The following is a 19,493-nucleotide window of genomic DNA, read 5'->3' as shown; positions in this document are numbered from 1 at the left end:
AGTTCAGCCCCATCAGGCTTCCTGTAAAGCTCAGACCTGTCTATATAACCCCCCCAAACACAGGGCTGTGCAGCCAAGTGAAACTGCTGGTCCCCGTGCCTCACTCTGGCTCCAAGGCACAAGCCCGTGCTGGTTTGGCTCACCTTCATGCTGAGGGGATTGGAGCTTCTTGTACACCATGTGCACACCTTTCCTCTCCCAAAAAGAGACTGCCAGGACCCTGCCATTGTTCTGGGCCTTTAGCACAGAGGAGAGGGCTGCAGACCACATGTGACAGCAGGATATCCCCCCCAGTGTCCCCATGGCCCTGCTAGCATCCTGCAAGAAGCAGCAGCTGAAGTTCCCTCTACAAAGCCACAACCCACCGTGGGCTGCAAAGCTGCCCCAGAGGTGGGTGCACAAACCCAGTCAGTACCTGAGGTGGGGGCAGCCAATTAACAGGTCTCTGAGTGTTTGAGTGGAGTCTGAGTGGAACATTTTCTTTTGAGACAAATCCCTCTTGGAAAGCAACCCATGACTGTCCACAGAGACAGTAAGTGCTAAGGCAAAGTGCTCCCTCAGGGCACACAGGGCTGGGAACAGCATCTCAGATTCACCTCAGAAGGGGGCAAAGGGGTTAAACACAGCAGACAGATGCCTGAGAAACCTGCCCCAAACCCTTCCTAGGATCCATGTGGAGGAAAACCGCTATCTGACAACAGCATTTTACAAAGACAAAAAAAAAAAAACCAAAAAAAAAAAAAAGCGCCTTCTTTATTGAGAGCAGCACATAAAAACCCAACAAAACCCAACCCTTCTTGGCTGCAGTACCCTCCACTCAAGCAAACAAACTAACCCACTCTAGGCTGCATTCCAGTAACAGAAATACTATGGTAGGGAGGAGTCAGCGCTCTGGAAGAGGGAGACAGGGGGCTCTGCCCAGAGTCATAAGTACAAAAAAAAGGCACAGGGTAACTGGGAAAGGTAGTGAGCTCCTTCATATGCCAGGCACTTTGTGCTCCTGTTGGCTGGCCTGTCCCCATGGGGAAGGGGAAGGCAGGCATGCCTAGCACAGACGGACGGAGAGAGGGCCGGGCCAGGCCGGCAGAGATGGATGTGGCGAGCAGGGATGCCCAAGCTCTCGCCGTGGGAGGGGGAGCTGCGCTCCATCCACACCAGCAGCCTAAGGGCACCGGGCTGAGCAGGCAGGGGGCAGGAGGCAGCAAGGGCTGTCTTTTGGGACCCACTGGGGAGGGGGGTGGGGCTGGGGTACACTGGCTTGTGCTTTGAGTCCAGCAGCTGCTGATTCTGAGCTGCTTGCTGGCGCATCGGGGTCGGGCTCAGCAAGGGGCTGTGAGAGTGCCAGGGGCTCTCCGGGCACGTACAGACCCCTGTCCACCCCGCCACATCCTTCACCAGCAAGGGCTGGGGGGCTCAGGCTTTGCTGTCAGCTGGGCTGTCCCCAAGGGTGGTGGCAAGCTCACTGAAGGAGGGCCGGTCCTTAGGGCTGGGGGCCCAGCAGCGCTGCATCAGCTTGGCCAGGCGGGAAGGGCAGCCCTCGGGGTGCGGGAGCTTCGTCTTTCCTGACTGCAGACCTGGCACGAAAGAAAAAGTTCAAAGGGCCATTGGGAAGGGGTGTGATCCTCTCTGGGGGATGCAAGGAGAGCAGCAGTTCTCCATGCAGGCTGGGACGGCCTCCCCAGCCAGACCAGCACTGTCACACAGCCTGTCTGGCCGCCTTCACCACATGAAAAGCAAGTAGGCTACAATTCCAGGGACAGCACAAGGTACTCCACATACCTGCTAGGACCTCATCATCTGCCAGTGGAGTGTAGGGCATCTCCCCATGCGTGAAGACCTCCCACATGAGCACCCCAAAGGACCACACATCCGACTTAGTGGAGAACTCATCTTCCAGCACAGCCTCAGGTGGCATCCAACGCAGCGGGATCCAGGCCTGGCGGAAATGGTAGTACTCGCTGCGGGCAGGACAGACAGGCAGTGAGACTGGTGCCATTTCATCCCCTCCCATTCCCCTGTCAGGCTCCCTGACCTGTTGTACACGTCCTTGCTGAGACTCAGGGATGAGACCTTGACCTGCCGCTGGGCACTGACCAGGCAATTCCTGGCTGCCAAATCCCGGTGCACGAACCTGCCATTGGAGAGGTGCTCCATGCCCAGGGCCACCTGTGTGCAGAGAGACACCTGACCCCAGAGAGCTGTCAGCACTGGCTGCCCTCCTTAAGGTCCCCAGCCCTACAGCACTTCCAAAGCTGCAGTGTCACCTTATGTTTGGTAGTGAGCGGCTGTGGCTTCAGGGACTCATCTTTGCTCTTGGAGATTCTCAGGAACTGCTTCAGGTCCCCCTGGGAGACAGACAGCAATTCAGAGTCAGCATCTCTACATCCTGACAAATCCCACTGGTCCCTGCAGTGCCTGGATGTGGCAGGCACACAGATCCTTATCTCCTGATCCACAGTTCCTGCCTGTCCTCCTGGTCCCTGCTTTGTAGGGCAAGCCAATATCTTTGGGCCTCAACTGGCTAAGAACAGGGCAAGAAGGCCTGAAATCTCCAGGTTTTTCGTGCCCCAAATTTATTTCTCTCCTACAAACTCCAGACTGCTCGCAGCCCTTAGCATTCACAGCCATTCTGCAGCATGGAGTCCCACAACTTAGCTTATATAACCGACATAAACCAGAAATCAGGAGGATGTAGAGGACAAAGTCACTTCCAGGTCTTGCAGGAGACTCCCATTCACCTTGAGACTCCTCCAGAGGCTGGGAACAGCAGTAAGCTCAGCTCTCCTTACACCCTGACTGCCCTGTGTTGCCAGCCTGTTGTCACACTTGCAGGCCCCACGCCCACTGCTGTCATGTCCCTGCTTTACTGCTGGCAGGGCCCTTACCAGGTCCACGTACTCCAGGACCATGTAGTGTGGCTCTGCCTCGCGGCACAGCCCCAGCAGCCGCACCACGTTGGCGTGGTTCAGCTTCCCAAACATCTCTGCCTCCCGCCGGAAGTCCAGCTGCAGCTGCTCATCCCTCGTCTGCAGGCTCTTCACCAGCACCAGCGCTTCACCCTCACCATCTTCTGCACCTTTGGCCTTGGCCAGGAACACTTCACCAAACTCCCCCCTGCCTGCAAGTGTAGAGAAGCACATGGGACAGCACGTCCTGCACTAGGACAGCAGGTGTGCTTGACAGCCCAGGGGCTGCAGGGCCCTCTGTACCCAGCACATCCTGGGTTGTAAGCAAAACATCCACACGTTTTCGGGCTGGGACATGCTGGGGTTTCAGCCACTGGTTTCCTGCTGGAGTGGGGACAAGGCCAGGGCGGCCCAGCATACCCAGGGTTGTGATTGTCTGCAGGTTGGAACGCGGAAAGTGCATCTTGTCGGTAGCACTGTGGCGCTTGCTGGCCCCAGAGCTGCTGCCCAGGTTGGTCAAGGCCACTTCTTCCTGAATCTCTGCTGTCATCTGCCCGTTCTGCAGCAAAGCACCGCCTGCGAGGGAAGCACAAATAGCTTCAGCATCCTGCCAGGCCACAGAGTGAAAGTTATTCTGGGGCTCAGCCCCTCCTGGGGCTCTGACGCTCCAAGCACTCCAGCCCCAGGCAGCAGAGTGGCCTGGCCTCAGTTTTTGCCCCACCTCTGGCAGCCCGGCAGCCACCCTTGAAATCAGATGCTGAGCAATGGCTTTGGTCCCAGAGCCAGCCAGCCCCATCTGGCCTTGTCCATCCCACGCCACTCAGTCATCCCCAAGCAGCGGCTACACCCAAGCTACCGCTGACAAAACTCCAGCAGCAGGAGATGGGATGGGTGAGATGAACACTCCAGAGATGGAGCAGATGGACACTGCTCACTCTCAAGTCTATCTGACATCAGCTGCTGCAGTCTGATGTCCCTGCTCCTTACTCACTTCCCAGGCAAGTCCTTGGAAATGCTGAATCTGTAAGACCAGACCAGCCTGGATTTTAACTGGGTTAAAGCAGTGCTAGGAAGCAGTTTCTTCACAATCAACCCCAGCAAGCTTTCTGCACAGGAACTTCACTTCCCTAGCACAAACACAAGCCAGAGAACAGGAGAAAATGTGATTGCCTTGAGAAAGTACAAAATCCTGCATTTTACAGGCAGCTTGTAGGGAAATGACTGCATAGATGGCAAACCTCGATTTTCAATGTATTTACTGCTTGGATCAGACCTGGTGACTAGGAAGTGGTACTTCCCATAAAATGAAGGCAGGAGTTGGAATTTAAAGCAGGAAACAACTCTGAGCTAGGGTCACTCACACACCTGCAACATCACTCTGTGCTACTCCATTTCAGCTGCTCCTGGAATAAGCACTAGGCAAACAGCCACGCAGTGGGAAATCACAAAATTCAGACAACCCAACACAAGGTAACTCCAACAAGACTCCCACTGGCTGTAGTTTCATCTCAGGCATCATCACAGGCTGTTGTATCACAGTGTGTGCACATGCTGAGCAGGCCTGGCCACCATGACAGGGACCATGGCTTTGTCACAGGTAGGACTGGAGCTGTGAACACTGAGATATGTTGACTTAAGAGCCATGGCTACTGACAGCTGTTTGCTCTCACATGGTGGAGTAAGATTTGCAAAGATAAAAGCAAAAAACCACCATTTATACTATAAATCAAAGCTGGATGCTCCTTACACTCTCCCAGTTTTTACACTCATTATCAGCAGGACTGTTTGACCCTGTGCTGTCTGCACTCATGACTAAATGTGTCTCAAGACCACAAGCTTGAAGCCAAGAGGATAACACAAGACGACCACTGCAACTGTGCCAAAAAAATCCTGAAGGCTGCAGAGTGAGTGTGCTGCCACTGAGAGACAGCACCAGCAGGCAAGAGACACTTTGGAGAACAGACATTCCCATGTTTCATAGAGCCTGGACAAGACACTTGGTAACAAAGGGACAGGAGGCTTCATTTATGTATCCAGCAGCCCAGAGGGGAACCAAGCGAAAGGAAGCTGCCTGCTTTGCCCACCTGCCTGCAACACCTGAGCATCTCCTGGAGAAACAGACACAGCCATGCTGCCCTAGAGACACTAGCACAGAAATCAGTCCCCACAGCCGTGAGCCTCCCCAAATGCTATGTCTGTATTCAACAAGAAGAAGAAAGCAGCACAGTCAGACAGGGATACTGAGAGCAAGCTCTCCTTACAGAGGATGTGGCACACCAAGGACATGACCTTGGAGAGTAACTGGATGGTTAGAAGTGCACAGATCCATAGGAAATCCATAGCAAAGATCCACTGCAAGCCCATGGAGTGGTTAAATCTGTCTGGATCCTGGGGGCACTCAGGAAAAGCCAGCTGGTGGTCAGCCAGGGAGTACTGTAGGTACTGAGGCAGGTGCTGAAATACTCTGTGTCACCCAGCTAATGAAGGACCACAACAAAAAGAGGCAAAGAGATCTTTCAAGACTGTGGTGAGTGGAATGACTTCACTAGAGCTGACAGCAAACACAAACCACTTCTCCTGAGAGGCTATGGAAGTACCAAACAGGAGTGCAGACATCTGGGAAGCTAGGTCTGCTTTTAAGAATGAGGATGCACCTGACAGCTAACCTGGTTCCAAATAAAGGACATAAGAAGAGGCAAACTCTAGCAGAAGAGAAATATAATAAAGATAGACCAAGACAGAAATCTTGAGACGACCTCAGAAATAATTGAAAGAAATTCTTTCCCAGGAAGGGGATGCTGGCCAGAGCCTGCTGGCACAGGTGAGCTTGCCCGTGACTTTTCCATGGAAAGATCTTACAGTGGTGACAGATGCAGAGCACAAAGCTGCTGAGATGCTTCTGTACCCCTGCTCCTAGGAGGTTCCCCACAGCCAGACTTCTCTTCTGGAGGTTTGGCTCTGTTCAAAGTGCCAATGCAAGGAGAAAATGAGGATGCAAACCCAACAGTTGTATCTTGCTAGGCCCTCACAGCAACTTTCACGTGATCAGGACATGGCTGTGTGCTTGAGAATTGGGAAGGGGAACATCTGCATCATTGGGGATTATGAATGGGGAGATCCAGGGAATTATGGACGGCAAACTCAACTGCACCCCACCACTTACAAGTCCTCACTGGAGATAACAGAGGGAGCTCAGTGAAACATCTTCACTTCAGCACCAGGAGCTGCTGAACTCCTGATTTGAAGAGGCCAGCAGAGGACTATTTTATTACACAGCAACAGGGATCCTTCTCTCCCTATGTACACGTGATCCCATGCACAGGTGCTGGGATGCAGGAGTGATACCTAACTCAGCAGACAGCGATGGCCAAAATGTGAGGCTGGGATTCAGATTTCACACTGACTTGCCTCCTTCTCACCTGGCAGCAGGTCTCTGCTTTGAGTAGAGCAGCACCAAGCTGGCTCTCACCAGCCAAAAACCAGAGCAAGAGTCCATGGGTTAGGAGGAGTCCTGTTCCCTGGCATCTCCCTGCCCCTCAGCCCCTCCAGCACAGGGACAGGGGGCCAGCAATGAAGCCCCCACCCTCAGGCGTACCGGCCTCACCGTTCAGACACTCCATTTCAGGCTCCTCGCCCTCTGGGTGCTTCTTCAGCCTCTTGGCTTTTCTCCTCTTCTTACAGTAGAACATCAGCCCCAGCACAATAATAATGTAGGCAACAGCCGCCCCCACTGAGAGCCCAATGGTCTGGATCATCTTGTAGGGTGTGTGGCTGCCAGGTCCCTCATCCTCTTCTGCTGCTGGCTTGTCTGTGGGGCAGAGAGCATCCAACACATAGGGGTGTAGAGGGATTTCCCAAATCCTGCTCAGGAATGTGCTGGAGGGATATGAAAAGCCCCCCAGCCCCGCACCCACTGCTGTGGCCACCTCCTCACCCAGCCACAGCGCACTGGGCACAGCACACTGCTGCATTCCAGTGGGGATGCTGCTGTGACTACCTGGCAGGCAAAACCAGGGCCAGAAGCAGGGCCTAGAACTGACAGGGATTCTAGGAGGTCATGTCCCAGCACTGGCACCTTCCTTACCTACAACATAGAGGAAGGCCTCCCGGTGCTTGATGTTGCAGCTGTTGCCAGCGATGCAGGTGTACTTTCCAGAGTCCTCGGTGGTGACATCGTAAATCACCAGGGAGCCATTGGGCATGATCTGAATCCTGCCAAGCACATGCAAAGAGCTCTTGGCAAACACCACAGGGCAGAGGCAGGCTTGGGGCACGTGCAGCCCCTCCTCCCCAGGATGCCTCAGCCTCACATCCCCCCGCTGCCATCAGCTTCCATCTCAGGCTGTGCAACACTTAGGAACAGATGATTGCAGCTCAATCACAGCTTGGCAGGCTGTGGCAGAAAGGGAAACCCTGGGGGTAGGAGAGTCCTGGGTGTCTGAGGTCCTGGCACGTGGAGTAAATTATGTGCCCACCAAGCTGGGAACCCAGGATTGCACCACTGGCACCCTCACACTGAGCAGGGATGAGGGACACTTGGGAATGTCCTGCTGTGCTAATGTCAGTTTGGGATGGAGGCTGTGTACCTGGGCAGGAGCCTGCCGGGCTCCAAAATCTTGTCCTTCCCTTTCCACTGGATGTGCGGTACAGGGTCCCCTTCTGCCTGGCACTGGAACATGGCTGTGTGGCCCTGGTACACCGTTGTGGGCTCTGGCTCCAGCTTGAAGGTGACGTAAACTGCAGGCAGAGAGGCCGACACCAATGCTGTCAGCTCCGGGGAATGGTGCTAAGCTCCCACAAGGGAGCACGGCCAGCACGGTGGCACGTGCCCTCTCAGGCTGCACGCAAAGCACTGACAAACCAGACACCCAGTGCCGTGGGACAGCTCGGGGTCAGGCCAGACACCGCTCTCTCTGCCATGCAGGCAAAGCCAGCGCAAGGCCAGCACAGCAGGAGATGCCCCCGCCTGCCACAGAGCCCTCACCTGCTACCACGAGCTGCACGGTGGCACGGATCTCGCCCTGCGGCCTGTTGGAGGCGATGCACGTGTAGTTTCCCGAGTCGCTCCTGCTCACCTTGTGGAAGGACAGGATGCCAGCATTGTGGCTGACATGGGAGGGCAGGCTGCTCCCATCTGCAGGACACGAGAGGACGGATGCAGCAGCCGTGCAGGAAGCACTGGGCCACACTGCTGCTTCACCCCCGCTGGAGGTGGGACAACATAAAGCCCCCGTGGGCTCAGGTCAGAAGCAGGCATATGACAACCAAACCCCCCTGACCTGTCTTAGTCCACTGGATGGTGGGTTTTTCCCGGCCCGTGGCCGAGCAGGACACCGTAACCTCCTTATCAAACTCCATGCACTGCAGGGGCTGAGGTGGTGGGGTGAACTTCAGCTTCTCTGCAACAGACAGAGGTGACGTTCAGGCTCCGTCCCCGCCACAGGAGACCCTGGAGCCGGAGGTATCAGACGCGCACGGGAGCGGCGTACCCAGCACGTGCACCCGCGCGTATCCCTCGATGCTGCCCGCCGGGGTGCTGCTCACACACTTGTACATGGTGCCATCGTACACCTCCACGTTGTTGATGCGCAGCGTCCCGTTCTCCGAGATCTCAAACCGCGAGTCCTGCCCAGAGCGGGGGAAGGAGCGGGGCAGAAATGATGCTGTCACCAGCCCTAGGATTAGCCCTGGCTTGTGGCACTGCTGACACGCCACACCGTGCTTCAGATAAACACATCCCTGTCGAGACCCGCACGGAGAACTGCGACAAGCTGCGGGGACCTTTCTCTTGCCCCTGCCCCAAAAGCACAGGGCTGACTGCCAGCCAAGTGGCAAGAGACAGCCAAATGTGAACCCACACATCAGCAGGATGGAGCTAGTGGGAGGAATATGGCCAAAATGGGGGTGACAGGGAAGCTGGGCCTAGGAACAAGGTGAGAAACAGCAGCAGCAGAGCAGGTGCCCAGCAGAAGTGCCCATGAGGGGCAGGGGCTTGCCTTGTCACCTCACCTCAGAAATGGAGACGCCGTTGCGGTACCAGGTGACGGTGGGTTTCAGGGAAGCCTTGCTGAGGCAGTGCAGGTATCCTGGCTTGCTCTCCTCCAGCTGGCTGTCCTTGGGCATCTCCACCCATTTGGGTACCGCTGGGCACGAAGGCAAGGGGTTACAAAGAGCCACTCGCTACCCCTCCGGCCACCAGCAGTGCAGAACACACAGGCAGGGTGCAACCAGCCATGGGGCTCCGCAGCTCAGGCATGAGAGGTGCCTCTCTGTATCAGTGAGGTGATGAGCCACGCTGCCCAGCTCACCCTAACCCCCCATCCAGCCCCTCTTCTGCTCCCACCCTTTTCAGAAAGTTTCCTACTAGCCACAGTGATGCTCAGCTCCTGCTTCTTCTCTCCAGCCTTGTTGGCAGCATGGCACGTGTAGATCCCTGCATCCATCTCGGTGATACTGGTGAAAATGAGCTGCTCTGCCTCTTGGTACACCCTGCCAGCAGTGGGAACTCGTTCCTGGTTTCTCTCCCACCACACCTGGGGTGTGGGTATGCCTTGTGGGGCAGCACAGGGCACACGATGCCCCTGGTTCGCTGTCAACACCTTCGGGGAGAAGGGTGGCATGTCTTCGATCTCTGAGAGGAACAAGAGACCACAAGGCTCAAAGAGGGAAAGAACGTGTAGCCAACCCACCACCATCATCATTCACACAAGAGGCACCATTTAAAGGAGAGAGCACACAAACTGTTTTTGCTCCCCTCATCCAGACAGCAAGGATGAGCCACTGCATGTACTGGCCCACTGCTGTACTGTCACATAGCTCCAGAGTGGCACTGGAACTCTGGGACCCACTGCCCACCCTGCCACCAGCCCCAGGACCTCACCTGCCAGCCGCAGAGTTGCCTTCAGCACAAGAGCTTTCCCCCTCTGCCCGTGGCCAACGCACTTATAGACACCGGTGCTGCGAGCCCTCACCTGGGTGATCAGCAGGGAGCCGTTGGCAAACACGGTGGTCCTGGGCACGCGGGGAGAGGAAGGGCTCAGTGGGCATCTCTGCAGGACATGGGCCAGAGCTACAGCGCTGAGATGTCCTGCATGAGCCCGTGAAACCAAGAGGGTGCCAAGCCAAAGCTTCCCACCACACATAAACAAGGAGATGGCTGGGATGCATTCTTCATGGAGGAAACGAGCTCACAGAAGTCTTTTTCTTGGTGAAGAGCTGGCTCCCACCGAAAAAGCACAACACCAAGCATGGGCCAGTTCTGAGAGCACACAGAGCCAGGAGAAGGGGCAGGGGACACAAGGTGGCGCCCGGGGGCTGCCAGGCCGAGGGCATCCTGCACCCAGGTGGCACTGCTTGCCTTCCAGAGTCTGGGAGAGACACATCCCAGCTCCGGATCCCTGTCCCTGCTCTGCAGACTGCCCCATGCTCAGGCTGTCTGGGGCTCAGAAACACTCCTGGCTCTGGGGAGGAATGTGGAAGTGGAAGAGAGCCATGGGCCCTGTGACTGCTGTGCAGATGTTGGGGGGCTGGGAGGCGTTCCCAAGTCTGGGACCACCACATGTTGGCATCTGGTATTGGCACACATCCCTGATTGTGAACTGCCCCAAGTGGGTGTCTGGAGCTGAGCTTCCCTGGCTCCATAGGATCACCACATCTGGGGCCCAGAGACATCCCTAACTGCGGGGCCATCATGCATGGGCATCTAGAACGGACAGCCCCACAGACTTGTGTGGGACAAGCTGTGGACAAACTGCTCCCCGAGTCCTGTTCAGGTAAATGCCAGGCATGAGGACCCTGCTAAACCCAAGCCAGTCAAGCTAGAAATCAATCCCCATGGCCACTCTGATGTTGCGTGCTTGCCCTCATGTACAGCCAAGAGTTTGACCTCTCTCTTCTGGAACACAGCGCCCCTCTCCTCCCAGCCCTGCCCACATCACTGGGGTCCCTATTACTTGGATCTGTTGGTGATGGGGTTGTCTTCAAAGAGCCATTCCTGCGTGGGAGGGGGCACAGCTGCAAACTGGCAGTCAAACATGGCCTCTTCATTCCTGGTCACGATGAGGTCCTGTGGGACGATCACTGCCTGAGGAAAGCTCTCATCTGCAATGGCAGAGACCACGGGAGGGTGAGAGGGACAGAGGGGCCTGTGGTGTTCCCACACCAGTGCTCTGGGGAAAGCTCAAAGAAGAGCTGGGAGCACCCCACAAGCCTGAAGGAGGCAAATGTGCCAGCACAGCTGGAGTTATGGACTCAGAGCCCAGGACTGCATGTAGGAGCTGCTCTGGGGAAAACCCCTTCTGCTTCCAGCAAGGCCCCGAGCACCCTGGTTCCTAGCAAACAGCTCAAAGCTGGCACTGGATGGCAAAATTCCCTTGTCCAGTTCCAAATACCCCTCTAATGTCAACAGTTCCTGCCCTCCTTGGGTCTGGCCTCCAAAGGCAAACCGGGCATCTACCCACATGGCAAGATATTGGCAAAACCAGGAGCACCTACAGCCTCCAGGGTGCTGCGTTACAAGAGAAGACAGCATAAATCTGCTCCAGAAAGACACAGGAGCAAACTAACACCCACAGACAGGGCTGGGCTCCAGCCTGGCCGGGATTTGTCGGGTCTGTCCCTGCCCAGGACAGTCACACAAGGCTGAGGGCTCCCCTGCAGCAGAGCAGGGCAGTGTAACAGCCGGGACACAGCTCACCGATGACATTGAGTGTGAAGTTGTTGTGGCTGCAGACGAAGCCGACGGCACTGCGGGCACAGCAGTAGTAGAGCCCGTTGTCATCGGGGCTGGCGCTCTGCAGGGTCAGCGTCCGCTCCTTGTTGCTGACGGAGTAGGTGCTGCGGCCGTCCGGGAGGGGGCTGCCGTCCCGAAACCACTGCCAGGTGGGGCTGCAAGGCAGGGGTGAGCAGGTGAGCAGGGGCACGGCACGGTGGGGGCTGCCCCGAGAGCAGGTGTGCGGAGGAGACAGCCCAGAGATGGCCCAGTTCCCTGGCTCTCCGTCCCACTGCTGGCCCGACACAGACACGAAGCCATGAGACATGCAGCCAAGTGGACGGGACACGACTGGGAAGCGACGGAGAGTGACTGCAGCACACCAAGCAGCTCAGCAAACTGGACTGTGACAGCCCATCCTTACTGTGCTCCTTGCTACGCGGCTCTGGGGAAGCCGTTTGCCTTCTCCCACGGTGCTCAGCCACAGGCTCAATCCTGCCTTTCGCCTTCCCTGACTCTACTGAATTCTTGCAGGAGAGAGGAGGGGAGGTGGGGGAGGAGGAGAAAGAAAGAAAGAGGTGGCGGGGGAGAGGGAGAGGGAGGGGGATAGAGAGAGAGACCGCACAGCCAAGGTGCAGGGGCCCCTGGCAGGGTCCACTCCTCAGGAGGCAACCCTTACCGTGGGTGGCCATCGATTTGACACCGCAGCACCACTGTGGAGGAGGGCTGGATCTCAGCTACGCTGGCCGGCTGCTTCAGAACCACACCGCCTGTCTCAATCCCTGTGGGATCAAAGAATACCAACACAGCTGGCTCCCCAAACCTACAGAACCAGGTGGTGGTTATTGGTGAGTCACCGATAACCAGAGGAGGCAGCAAGGGCACAAGCATGCTTGGAGATACGTATGCCCTCGAGCCAGCGTGGAGTAAAGAGACACCCGCACTTGCAGAGATCCCACTTCGCCCTGTGCAGCTGTTCTCTGAGGGTTAACATGAGTTCTGAAAGGACCTGCAGTGCCCAGGACACACTCACTGCAGTAATGTCCCTGCTTCATATGCACAAACAGGAAAGGCAGCAGGAGAAAGCATCTCTGACAGCCTCAGGGACACCAGAAGACACAAGAGGTCTACAGGACAGGATGGACATGGCAGCTGGAGAGGAATCCTACTTGAGCAGCCCAAGGAGTCCAAACCCTGTCTAACCCACACAAGAATTAGCAGACAGCCTGGAAGAACTGTTTCCAGCCTCACGCCCTCCCAGGAGAGTGCTCTTCCCCGTGCACAATGGGCAGCACCAGGCCACGTCATGGTGTTCACCCCACACTCACACTTGATGTTGAAGGATGCATTGGCTGTGCGAGCCTCCTCCCCGGTGAGCACGTTCCTGGCCAGGCACTGGAAGACCCCAGCATCTCGGTGCCGATCCACGGCAGCAAACTGGAGGTTGCTGCCTTCCTTGAAGCGCTGCTCCGTGTCCTGAACGGGAAGCCCGTTCTGCAGCCACTCGAACTCCACGTCCGCCGGCTCCTTCACCTCGCAGCGGAGGATGGCGCTGCGCCCGTGCAGGGCATCCTGCGAGTACGGCTCCTTCGTGAAAAGGATGCTTGCCTGGGTCCCCACGGCTGCAAGACAGAAAAGGGAGGGTGTTTAGAGCAAGGGAATGAGAAGAATGGATCAGGTAAGCATGTGTTGTTCTCTAGGGTCTCCAGGCAGTCAGAGCCATGTTAGGAGAAACGTAGCTCAAAGCACATCTGTCAAAACTAATTCAGAGTTTTAACAGATCTGTGCTCGGATGCCAGCACAGCTCCTTTCAGCCTGTCTGCAGCAACCACTGGAACAGAGGTGCCTGAGCCAAGGAGAGCCCTCTGCTCCCAGGGGACAGGGGCATCAAGAGGAAGCTCCCATGACCCACTACCGAGTGTCACACTTCCATCCTGAACAGAGAGGCGTCTTGCCATGTATGAGCCAGGAAGGCAGTCACCAAAACCCCGGAGAGCAAGCTTCCTGGGCAGTTCCAATGGTTCTTCGAGTGCTTCTTGTCTTGTTTTTTGGGATGCATCCTAAGTTCCAGCCTTGCATCAAGATTGTCCCTGATCAGAAATAAGCAGACTGTTTCTAGGTTTTCCTCAAAGTCCCTCTCCTCAGAATTACGTGTCTGACTCACCTCCACATCCCCAGCAACTACCCAGAGAAACACTGGTGTGGAACAAGGATTATCTATATGAATAAACACAGCAGCTGCTGGAACACATCACAAGAGGATGCAACAGGGACACCAGAAAATGTGCTGGTGACTCAGCCTGCTCGCAAGTAGAAGAGGAAACAACAAATTGCAGTAGTTGTCCTCAGGGTCTGGTAGTGGCCTGAGGGGCTGGAGGCATCTCTCCACAGAGATGGAAACCCCAGAGAGCCCTCCTTGACACACTAAACACCCACCCAAGAGCTCGGGGTCCTGGGGACAGAGCAGCCAGTGCTTCCCCAGGCAGTGCCTGGCAGGGCTGCTGGAGGACCACGCTTGCACATTCCCAAATCTGGCTGCTGCCTGCCCCCAGGCAGCCGTGCAGGCGCTCCGCTCCGGTTACCAGCTGGAAAAGCAAGGGAAGCAAACAAAAGGCAATTCAGCACATGACGATGGCTCTTGGACTCTGTTACCAGCACCATGCTCTGCAGGGAAAGGGGCCAAGCCAGGCAGATTTTGAGCATCTTAGAATGAAGATGAACAAGAACATGGTCAAGAAAGTGTGCTCCCACCAATGCAAGAGAAACAGCTTCAGAAAGTGGTTGCCTGGACAAGTTATCCAAGTCCAGCTGAAAGGCAGCTCCTCTTTGGACACTCGGCCACATCTCCTACCTGGCGTCTGCATAAAAGCCTGGTAAAGGGATACAATTTCACATCACATCTCAGTCAGACAGAGCTAGGGATAAGGAATCCTTTTCCAAAAGACACCTTTGAAGACCACCAAATTCCAGAAAGCCACAGAAGCCCTTCCCATGCTGGAAAGCCTTTGGAACCTGCTACACAGCGCAGGGGCCAAGGCAGTGCTGCTCATGGGCACCCCGGTGTCAGCCACACATTTCCTGCAGGGCTGGCCTGAGCTCCCCCACTCACAGCAGCAAGGCACAGACACAGGCACTCATACAGGGTTTTATACTGTCCCAAACACATCAGCCAGGAGCAAGGGCTGGATTTTGCAGTGACCCTTCTGTCACTGAATGCCCAACTGAATTTCCTCTGATTCCAGAGCTGCGAGCTCTGAATTTGGCTGGGCTGCCTTCTGCAGCAGAACAGCCAACTCCATGTGTATCTCTGCAACCTGCTGATGGTCCTGTTTTCCTGGGTCTCATACTGAGCCAAGTCCCATCAACATGCTGTGCTCCAAGGGTCAGCATGTCCAGGAACTATCCCACTGTCTGTGACAGCTGTCTCATGAACCTGAGATGAAGGCATGCCTCAAGGTGGTACAATGTGCAGGAATGTGCATCATATCCGATCTGTCTCATCGAGAGCACTCAGCAAGGCAGCAACCACCAACCTCACCCAAACACAGCAAGTGCTCAACAGCTCCAGAACATCAGGAGCTGAGCTCACGCCGGAACAGGCTGCTGGGTCAGACAGGCAGGAGGAAAGGGGAACAGAACAGTCAAATCCACTCAGGTTTGAACCTACAGGACCCAGGTCTGTTACTTTCCCCAGACATGCCTCAGAACATCAGGTGTATGTCCACCAAACCATACCTGTATGGTACAAAGCACAGGCCACGTGGCAGCGTACACGAAGCTCGTGCAGTGGGTGGATTTGTTGTGCTCTTGGAGTGGCAGCCTACTGGTCATGCTTGTGCTGGAGTCTGTGATCAGACACCTTGCTCTGAAGGTGCAGACCATTAAGAGATTATGTTTTAAATTACATGCACTTCTAGCACTAAATCACTGGCTTTACCAATGTAACACCAAAGAGCAATAGAGCTGCTTTTACCCCATCATTGACGACACAACTGCACTTTAGTCAGCACTGATCATCTGAGAGCTTAAGCTGCCTCATCACATGCATCCTGCTGCTTCAGCATGCCCTACGTCCAGGCAGGAGAACAAGGCTCTGTGGACAGAGGACATGATGGTGGCTTGGCACAAGTCCCACATGGGAAGCAGGGATTTCACCAGATGTCAGGAAACACTGAGATCCAGCTCCATGGTGAAACAGAAGGATCTATTTATGTTGCTGCTTTCCATGCTGGGGAAATGGACACAACCATTTCAGCTCAAGCAAGATCCCTGTGATGAACACCTCATGGGCACAGGTGTCAAGGCAAACTGGGATAAGTAAATGTTAAAGTGCAGTGAGAGCACAAAGTTGTGTTTTGTTTTGACAATAACATCCAAGGTGCCATTGGTGAACTGGCTACACATGCTGGAAACCATTGTCCCAACCATTTATCACATTTGGGCTGCAAGGAAAGACCAGGAGCAGCTGGGCGTGGTCCAGACAGTTTTGGGGTGGCAGACATCAGAAGCACAGAGCTGGACACAGCTTTTCACAGTACTTCAATCCAGAGCACCAGTTCGGAGATGGGAACTGCTGCACTTGCCTGGAGCAGCTGTACAGCCCTTGCCCAGGGAAAGGCTGCAGTCAGCAGGGTCCATGCATCCCTCCTCCACCTCCTGGGCTTTGGGACAGAGGCTCAAGGAAGCTGTGTAAGGAGAGGGCTATAGTGTGGGTAGCCAACAATCTCCACCTGTGCTGAATAAAGAAGAAAATGGCTCTGTTCCACTCAGCAGCTGAAGGACCTCCCAGCTCTCCTCTGTGAGCCATGGCCATGTGTGGCTCAGCCACTGGAAGCTACCCCAGAGGAGAGAGCAAAGGCAATCCCAGCTCAGACTGGACACCTTCCCAACAGCTTCTGCTGTGGTTTCATGAGCTCATCTGGGCTGGGACACATGGCTGGGAGCTGCTGAACAAAGCAAAGCCATTCCCTTAGTGAGAGTCACCTCAAAAACTATCCAGCAGTGCCACATCAGCCTTAGCAAGGCCGAGCCAGTGCAGAGCTCTCCCCCAGCAACGCAGCTGGGCCAGCCACGGTCCTGCAAAGCCAACACCAGCATGGAGCAGTCCCAAATGTGTGTGCTGGCCTCTGCATATTCATGTGACACGAGCCACCCCTGGCTGGGAGAAAAAGAAACCCTGCACATGTGTTTCTGCCCTAAAACTGTCTCAAGTGTGGCTACAGAAAGCTTTTCAGGAAAGCTTCAGCCAGATTAGATAAACGCGTTTGAAATGCAGCACACTTGGAAACACCCAGTGGTGTGCTACCCAAAGGACACTTAACTGAAATGCAGAACCTTCCTGTTGAGGTAATAGATAAAGGTTAAGTGAATTCTTTAGGGAGGTTGAACTGGTACCTACAGGTCCTCAGGGTGTCATTCCCACACACCACAAAGCAAATCATCTGCAGGGAGGGGACATGGACTAGTAGGATGCACAAGGACAGAGAGAAGGCTCAGATCCCATCCTGGCTCTGAGATCATCCTTCTGGCAAAGATCTGAGTGCAGGAACACAGCATCATTCAGACAGTGGTACCCTCTGCTCAAAACTAATTTCACTTTTTTAAGGTGGCAAATATCAGGAAAAACAGTGACATTAATACATCTGCATTAGCAGTTCTAGCCTCTAATGTGTATCTCAATTTACTTTTTTGTCTTGGGATGTCCCCAAGACTCAGCCATTGCTGGACTCCAGCCTGACCACATGCAGAGCACTTCAGGGTGACAAATAAAATCAACAAAGCCATATCCAGGACAGACATCTGAGCAACCCTATGAAGTCAATCACTGCTGTCTGAAGCTCTGCAGGGTAAGTTTTCAATCAAATGGGATCATCAGGAAGCAAAGGGCTTTCCACACCTCTGGAAGAGGAGACCCAACCCCACGGTAGACAATCCCCTCGAAGGCTGCCACAGCATTAGTGCAGTGATGTGGCAGCAGGCTCAGCAGACTGGGAATGTCTTTGGGACCATTCTCCAGAGCTAGAAAAGTGAGATATATCAGTGTTGCTCCTTCATCAGCCAGAGCTGTAAGAAAATGCACCAAAATACTAATAATGATTTGGGGGAGCCATGGCAGAGCTGGGGGCTAGCAAAGGGATACCGGGGCTGAAGTTCTGGGGATCTCACATCCTTTTCCCACCTGGGTAGCACCAGGTTTGGTACATCCTAAACAGAGAGAGATTGTAGGGCTCTGGGGGAAGGAGTTGGTGATTGCTCAGCCCTATGTCACAATGCTTACCTCTGAGGTTGGACACTGTCCCCCCCACTTAGTGCCACAGACATAGCTGGGCAACAGGCTCCAACCTCACGGACTGCAGACCTTCATGGGGTGCTGAGCTTTTGGTGAAAGCCAGAAATTGTGTGGGGTGGCAGGTCTCACCCTTGGGAGACCAGCCTTCTCTAAGGCTATATTTACAGTTGCAGCCAACAAGAGGATTTGCAGTCCTGGCACAGCCTGGACACACCTGGCACTGAAGGCACCCCACCTTCTGCACCACACAAGAGGCCTGAGAGCACCAGGGATGCTGCCTGCTGAGCCCCTGCCATGGCACCAACCCCAAACCTTCATGGTCATCTTCCAACTGCAAGGACATGGGGTAACACTACAAGCCAGGTCTCCAGCCAAGCTGGGTTTCCCATTCACTGCTTTGATGCCTCAGTGCCAGTTCCATAGGCTCACCTGGGGACACTCCAGTAGCCCAACATCATCTGGGTACTGCAGAGCAACTGTGCAAGCTGGGGAGACCAGGCAGCACATCTCCTGCCCTGCCTGACAGGCCAGGCCGCCTACATCTTGAAACAATCTGAAAATCATGGTCTTCTTGCCTAACGACATCGCTTGGGAATGCAGCCTCAACCACAAAGCCTTCAGCTGCTGCACAGCCTCAGATTCCTGCTGAGTCCACAGTCACCTCTCTCACACCTATGGCCTGGCTGGGGAAGCGACAGGCAAGGCAGCTGGAAGCACAATGCAGTGCTCCACATCCCCAGCCCTGTGGGAGATCCATGCTTCCATCGACCCCAAAGTGCCCACATCCAGGCTGCTCAGCACCAGCTCCTCCAAACTAAAAGAGCTCTGGACAAAGGACAGAAAGGGAAAAGGAAAGGATCCATTCCACTCCATAACCAAGAGTTTACCAGTCTCTGAGACACCACAGGATATGAGTAATCCCAAAGCTGACTGCAACCAAACAAGGTACTAAAAGCATGGGAATGGGATTCAGGAGAGGGCTTTTTGCAAGCACAAGGTTTCCTGGTTTGGAAAGCAAGCCCAGCTCTGTGGTGCTTCTGCAGCTTGTAGCCCAGCCCCACTCTCCAGCCAGGTCCCAGGAACATTATTCTGCAGACTTGCTTCCAGGAGCACTTCAGCAGAATGCACCCTGGGTCAGCTCAGCCAGATGTGCAAGCCAATTCCTTTAATGCTCTGCACCTGGAACAGCAGTTTAGAGGATCTGCAATTCATCTCCAGTGCCCAGGACAGCAAAGCCCAGAGCACCCAAACTGTATCCATCCTTTCTCCTCAAGAGGGAACCATCCTCTTCCTCTTCTTCCCTGCCAGCAGGAGGCTTCAGACCTACCCCAGCTATGGAGGGGGACAACTTGGCTTAGAGGAAGCAAAACTAAAACCCAGAAGTACCAGGATGCGATGGAAGCAGCCAGCTGCAAAAACTGGCCTAGCCAGCTGTTTTGGCAGAGGACATGACTGGCCAGCATCTGTTTGGCCTCTCAAAGCAGAGTGGACCTCACATGCTCCCATGCTAGAACATGGAGCTCACAGCTGCCCCAGCTCCACCACGGAGCCAGCTCTTCCTGGGGCTGCACAACAAACGTGGAAGTCA

At 55.0% G+C, this 19,493-nt stretch overlaps 1 protein-coding gene across 4 annotated transcripts in view; it reads right to left on the bottom strand.

Moving 5' to 3' along the window:
- Nucleotides 1-733: 733 nt before the first annotated feature.
- Nucleotides 734-19,493, bottom strand: part of PTK7 (protein tyrosine kinase 7 (inactive)) — a 34,956-nt gene continuing 16,196 nt past the window's right edge. For 2 of the 4 annotated variants that reach the window (XM_086871874.1, XM_086871891.1), the window contains exons 2-20: nt 12,945-13,238; nt 12,296-12,398; nt 11,602-11,792; nt 10,859-11,006; nt 9,787-9,917; nt 9,271-9,537; nt 8,916-9,049; nt 8,396-8,531; nt 8,186-8,305; nt 7,891-8,040; nt 7,493-7,643; nt 6,991-7,118; nt 6,502-6,714; nt 3,327-3,482; nt 2,886-3,118; nt 2,265-2,345; nt 2,033-2,184; nt 1,780-1,958; nt 734-1,574 (exon numbers count right to left, since the gene is read on the bottom strand). In XM_086871874.1, coding sequence (XP_086728000.1) covers nt 1,414-1,574; nt 1,780-1,958; nt 2,033-2,184; nt 2,265-2,345; nt 2,886-3,118; nt 3,327-3,482; nt 6,502-6,714; nt 6,991-7,118; nt 7,493-7,643; nt 7,891-8,040; nt 8,186-8,305; nt 8,396-8,531; nt 8,916-9,049; nt 9,271-9,537; nt 9,787-9,917; nt 10,859-11,006; nt 11,602-11,792; nt 12,296-12,398; nt 12,945-13,238 — 3,128 coding nt within the window. In that variant the 3' untranslated portion in view covers nt 734-1,413. The remainder of the gene's footprint in view (nt 1,575-1,779; nt 1,959-2,032; nt 2,185-2,264; nt 2,346-2,885; nt 3,119-3,326; nt 3,483-6,501; nt 6,715-6,990; nt 7,119-7,492; nt 7,644-7,890; nt 8,041-8,185; nt 8,306-8,395; nt 8,532-8,915; nt 9,050-9,270; nt 9,538-9,786; nt 9,918-10,858; nt 11,007-11,601; nt 11,793-12,295; nt 12,399-12,944; nt 13,239-19,493) is intronic. The other 2 variants (XM_086871883.1, XM_086871899.1) reach the window with 1 other exon arrangement.

This window comes from Cyanistes caeruleus, chromosome 2, assembly GCF_971803275.1.
Source record: "Cyanistes caeruleus chromosome 2, bCyaCae1.hap1.1, whole genome shotgun sequence".
NCBI classification, from domain to species: domain Eukaryota; kingdom Metazoa; phylum Chordata; class Aves; order Passeriformes; family Paridae; genus Cyanistes; species Cyanistes caeruleus.
This window is presented reverse-complemented; position numbering and strand designations above follow the sequence as displayed.